Source organism: Falco naumanni, unplaced genomic scaffold (genome assembly GCF_017639655.2).
Source record: "Falco naumanni isolate bFalNau1 unplaced genomic scaffold, bFalNau1.pat scaffold_235_arrow_pat_ctg1, whole genome shotgun sequence".
Classification (NCBI taxonomy): Eukaryota; Metazoa; Chordata; class Aves; order Falconiformes; family Falconidae; genus Falco; species Falco naumanni.
Genome location: NW_024427403.1, coordinates 35,864 through 41,296, shown reverse-complemented (window position 1 = coordinate 41,296; position 5,433 = coordinate 35,864). Strand labels below are relative to the sequence as shown.

Genomic DNA, 5,433 nt, shown 5'->3' with positions numbered 1-5,433 from the left:
TTGACTGATGTCCCGTGTTAGAATAAATACAAGTACAATGGCTAACAGGCCTCACGTGCATGAAGAACATGAGAACGGTGGTGCTGGGTCAATGGGTCTGTGCTTTTCTCTGGTGCTCTCCTTGCTACCACCTAGCACTCAGCTGGCAAGCTCATGGGCACAGCCAGGACCAGTCCAGCCTCTTGTTTTCCAGGGAGCCGATCACCACACACATGGGAAACAGACAGTAGACAAGACCTAGTTCTTCATATCCTTTCCGTTGTTTTGCTAGAGAATCTAAAGTTTGATAGACCTTATTTTGTTTGTATTTACATTGGCACTTCAGTGGGTCCAGACTAAATGGCCACTCTCTACCTGACTGCTGCAAAAATTGGTTTGAGCCCTCGGTTGGTAACCAGCCGTTGGTTAACTTCATCTTTGAAATACAGCAACCTATGGTGGAATAGGAAACTGAGACAGTTAGGGACATCGGTTGTATTTACTCGAAGGAGGTGGAAAATTTTCTAGGGAAATTTAATAGTGTTAGCATAAAAATCCTGTATGTGGCACATGAGCGACTGCTCTAGGCAAATAAATGGCTTTTTAGAATTAGAAGCCATCCCTGCCTTAAGTGACACATTTAGAAAAAGTCTCTGCGTGAATATTAAGCTCACACAGCAAAGCTGCAGCTACCTGATAGCACAGTATTTTTCCTGGTTTGGAGGATTTTTTTATTCATCTAAAACTTTCCAACGGTCGTCACTGCTAGTTTATTCCCTGTATGACAAATAAGTAGTAAATGAAGGTGTTTTCATACAATGGAACAATCTGCATGCTTGCATTTTTTTCACAGCTGTTGCAAAGATGTACTTGAAACCCTGAAGAGCTTTTGCTTTTTATACTACTGAAAACCACACTACACAGCTTTTTGCAAATTTCCAGTCTGCAGAATCGCAGAGTAATTGTTCGTTTGTTTCCGTGAAAGAAAAAAACCCCAACACATCTTCCTTTAGAGGCAATATTTTGCTGCAGATTTTAGTTCTATCTTTTCTATTTCATCTACCTCTTCTCCAGCTCAGAAAGGTCTACTTCTTTAGAAATTCTTTTCATTTGATGTGTTAGAATATCTCTGTGTAGTAGTCGAAAAGGAACTGGACCTGCCCTTTGTCTCACTCAATTCTCATTTCTATAATACATGCAGTTTTCCTTTACTTATTAAAGAAAATTACCAAATCCCATACAGCTACCTGGGATCATGGATCAATCTGAATATGCGTGGCCCAGCACTACTTTTTGCAACTGATCTAAAATTCTGTGCCAAATTCTATCATAACCCAGGAATGGAAATAATAGGGATGACATACTTTGCATATCTTCTCTGCAGGTTGTTACGACCCGCTGCAAGTAAATAAGAAAAAATACAGGTAGTGGACATTTCTAAATAAACCTCTGACATCTGAAGAAGTCATTTTAATATCAGATTTATTCTCACCATACTTTCTGCATGGAAGACCAGAAGAATCTATGCTTTTAATACAATTTGTGCAGGAAAGCATTGGCAAAAATACTAGAGTACTTGTAATGTTTGTTCCTACACCAAACATGCTGAGGTGAGGCTTAAAAGCCCACCTGTGAATTCACATTTGCCGCAGTGCTGTTAGTAAAAGCTGTAACTATCCGTATTTTTTTGAGAATGCTTAAAATAAAACACAACCTAACTCTCAGTTATAGAACAGTGTAGCACAGCAAAGACGTTATCATCTAATTTTTTCATTATAAGATGTGGGTGCATAACCAGGAAGAACACTAACAATTATTTCTTAGTAAACCTTTCCAGCATAAAACCATTTAGTGGGGCAGTGCAAATCAGAACATACTCTGACTTTAACACGAAAGAACACTTCTGCTGTATAGGTAGACAAAAAAAATTGACTTAGTGGGGCATTTTCGTTCTCACAGTGCTGTTTCCTCTCCTTTCATTGTCCGTAACCTAGCTACCCAGTGATTTTTGGGGGACGTTAGGGTTAGCATAGATGTTAGGTTAGCTTTAGATGCTTTACATGTTAGAGATGCATTCCTCGTGATTCTGCTCCACGCACAAGAAAAAGCCCGGCTTGCCTTTGCCTGGAGCGGGACTCAGTATGTTTTCAAACAGTTTTCCGCAAGGATACAAACACTGCCCCACTATCGCTCACAATGCTCCGGCCACAGCCTTAGCACAGGTCACCATTCCACCTGGCCTCACAGTGTATCGATACATCGATGGCATCCTCAGCGGGGCAGAAGGGCCAGAAAGCGTTACAGATGCAATGAAAAACATTTGGGCAACACTAACCAAGTTGGGACTGGAAGTCCCAGAGTCAAAGTGCCAAGGGCCAGCACGAGAAGTTAAATTCCAAGGAGTCTGGTGGGTTGCAGGAGCTGCCTCTCTTCCACCAGACACACTGGAAAAGAAAGAATCCGGGCACAATCCATCCAGTACGCTGGAACTACAACAAGTTCAAGGGACTGTGAAGTCCTGGCGTAACCATAGTCCTGCCTTTTCCGTCATTGCTCGTCCCTGGTAGAATTTGTTATAAAAGGGAAAATCATGGCAGTGGACATCTCATCAGCTCTGTGGTACCGTCAAGTTCCCCTTCCTGCAGGAGCATAACAGAGCCTGGCCGCGGGCTCTCCACTCCGCTCCAGCCCCCGTTACCCCTGTCAGCACGTGCTGAGGTTGCAGGCTGCGCTGCTTAGGGAGCCGTGGCAACACACATTTAGGATGGTGAATGCCGGCCATCCTGAAAGCCACAGCTGTCTCTTACCCTAAAAAGCTTCCTGTAATACTATGCTTCTCTGAGGTCCCACTTTTCTCGAATTGCCCCCACCCCAAAGCAATTTCCCCACAGGGTCCCTAAGCAAGGCAGTAGAGGAGTGGCTCTCTCAAACTCCCTCCCAGCCCTGCCCTGGCTGAAAGAAGGCAGAAAGAAGCCTTCAAATGAGGGAAGTTCTGGCTGCAAGAGAACACAAGCTGACCAGGTCTTGGGATCCACTGACATCAACAGAAATTTAGGTGAAAACTCCCCTTTGACATGAAACTCAACTCCCAAACCAAAAAACAGTTGTGATGGGAAACTATGGTGGGGGTGGGAGATCAGCACTGAGGGCAGGAAAGCATCAGCAGCATGGGAAACCATTGAGTTGGGAAGTTGTTCTGTCATTAAAAGTCAAACCGTCACAACGCTGGCTGACCCAGGTGCTGGCAGAATGATCGCCATGGAGACGGAACCCCAGAACACTGTTTGCCCCAACAAACGCCACACTGGCCAACTGCCGCGGCACAGAGCAGCACGCTCCTCGTGGTGCTCCTGCCCTCCGGGTAACCCCCAACCAGCTGTGCCGGCCAGCATCTCACCCCATCACCCCCCTTCGCTTCTGCCCACAGAGAGGTTCCCCCTCCAGCTGCCGACAGGACCAGAGGTGCCCGGCATGAGCTTCACCACCCTGACCATGCCGCCACCGGTCACTGCTGGTGTGCTGCCCTCTGTCCCGGGGCTGCTGATCACCGTTCGGCCTTCCCAGCTCCACATTGTCACCCACCAGCCCGCCCTGGCAACCTGGCAGGGGGTGCAGGGGCCCCTGGGGGACTCGGGGCAGGTCGTGCAGCTGCCACACGTGCTGCAGCTCCCCAGCGGTGTGCAGCTGCCCCCTCTGCCTGCTCCTTGTCCCCCTGCCTATGGCTGGGGACAGCAAGTGGTGATGGGGACACTTGTGCCCCACCAGCCAGTGGGGCTGGGCCCATGGGACGTGGGCCAGGGGCAGCCCCTCTACCCTAGGGGCTGCACTGTGCTGAACGTCCCTGCCCATGCTGGGCCCCTGCCACCCCAACACCCTGCGGCTCAGCATCGCGTGCAGGTCTCCCCTGTGCTCTGCACCCATCCTGGCAGCGCCCAGAAGCTGTTGGAGGCCTTTAACAACGACGTGGTGGCCAGTGAGGATGGCGTCCCTGCTGCCACCCCCTGCCAGCCCGCCCTGGATATGCTCTCTGGCAGAAGCAGGACCAAGCACCAAGGTGAGGTCTGCAGGGTGGCAGAGCCCATAGGGGTGACCTGCACCAAGGAAGGCTTGCATCACCCTGGGGGTGGCTTGGCTTCGTTTGCTTTTTCAGAAGTGGTGACCACCCCGCCAAGCCCAGAGAACCTCCTGGACCTGCCCGAGCTGGGGCCAGATGCCTTCAACGAGGCCTTTCCTGAGCTGGCAGAGGACAACCTGCAGTTTCAGGATGAGCATTCGTCCGCCATGGACAGCAGTGACCCGCTCGCCTGGCTCGACAGCATCCTGGAGCTCCCTGAAGTTCTCAGCGGCTCCTGCTTGACCACCCTCCTCAACAAGTTCCCGGAGTTCTCAGAGTAAGTGGCAAAGGGTGACTGCTCCAAGGAGCAATCGCTGGCGGCAGGGCTGGGGGACAGCGAGGACACCGACCGTGGTGTCCCTGATGTCCCTGTCTTGACCACCACCCTCAACAGGATCCCTGACCTCTTGGAGTGCATGATGGAGGGCAACTGTCCCAAGGACCAAGTGGTGGCCGCAATGCAGGAGGACACCAACCCCTCCTGGCAGAGGGTGGCAACATCCCCCTTGCTGGACGCCAAAGGCAAGCAGGGTGGGCTGGCAGCGGTCTTCCCCACCCGGCTGCCAGAGAGCCCCATGGAGCCCTCTCAGGAGGGTCCTATGGACACTTCAGAGGAGAGCCCCTTGAAGGGATGCCCAGAGGGTCCCCACAAGGGTCTCCCAGAGAGTCCTCAGCAGATCCTGCTGAAGAGTCCCCTGGCCAGCCCCCCGACTGCACCCCAGCATCATCCGCCCCGCGTGGCCCAGCTGGTGGAGGAGGTGCTGCAGAGGCAGCCCCGGGTCATTCTGACCCGCTTGCCACCACCACCGGGCATCTCCTCCTGCCGGGTGGTGCCCAGATCAGGCAAGGCTGCTGGTAAACAGGCCAAGCGCCCCACATCGGCTGACACCCTCGGGATGCCAGAGATGTCCCCATGGGGCAGCATGCCACCCAAGAAGAGGAAGAAGATGGTGGTGTGCCCGGTGGCAAAAAGCTCCAAAACCCTCTGGGAGGGGAAGCCACACAGGGATGCCACGGCAGTGGGCTGTAGTGGGGAGCAGGGGGGCAGCAGCAAGCAGAGGCCATCCAATAGCGACTATGTGCCCACCAAGCGAGCCAGAACCCTGAGGAACACCAGGAGACAAGGTGCTCCACACTGCCCCAGTCGCCGTTGATATATTGATAGAGAAGGTGTGGAGCACAGATCCCTCTGACGTGTGACCTGCACCTGCCCACTGCAGCCCCGGCCCTCTACCAGATCTGTCTGTCTTAATTCATTAAAGGTTTGATGTTCCTTGCACAGTGCCTCTGCCTGCGGTCATTCACGCAGCGGGAGATGAGGGTTAATGCAGCCCCTGCCA

General features: G+C 51.8%; 1 protein-coding gene across 1 annotated transcript; it reads left to right on the top strand.

The window, feature by feature from the left end:
* Positions 1–3,450: 3,450 nt before the first annotated feature.
* Positions 3,451–5,247, top strand: LOC121082058. Its single transcript, XM_040581400.1, has 3 exons — positions 3,451–3,618; positions 3,865–4,370; positions 4,488–5,247. Exons 1-3 carry the CDS (start codon positions 3,451–3,453, stop codon positions 5,245–5,247), a joined length of 1,434 nt encoding a protein of 477 aa, XP_040437334.1.
* The last annotated feature ends 186 nt before the right edge of the window (positions 5,248–5,433 follow it).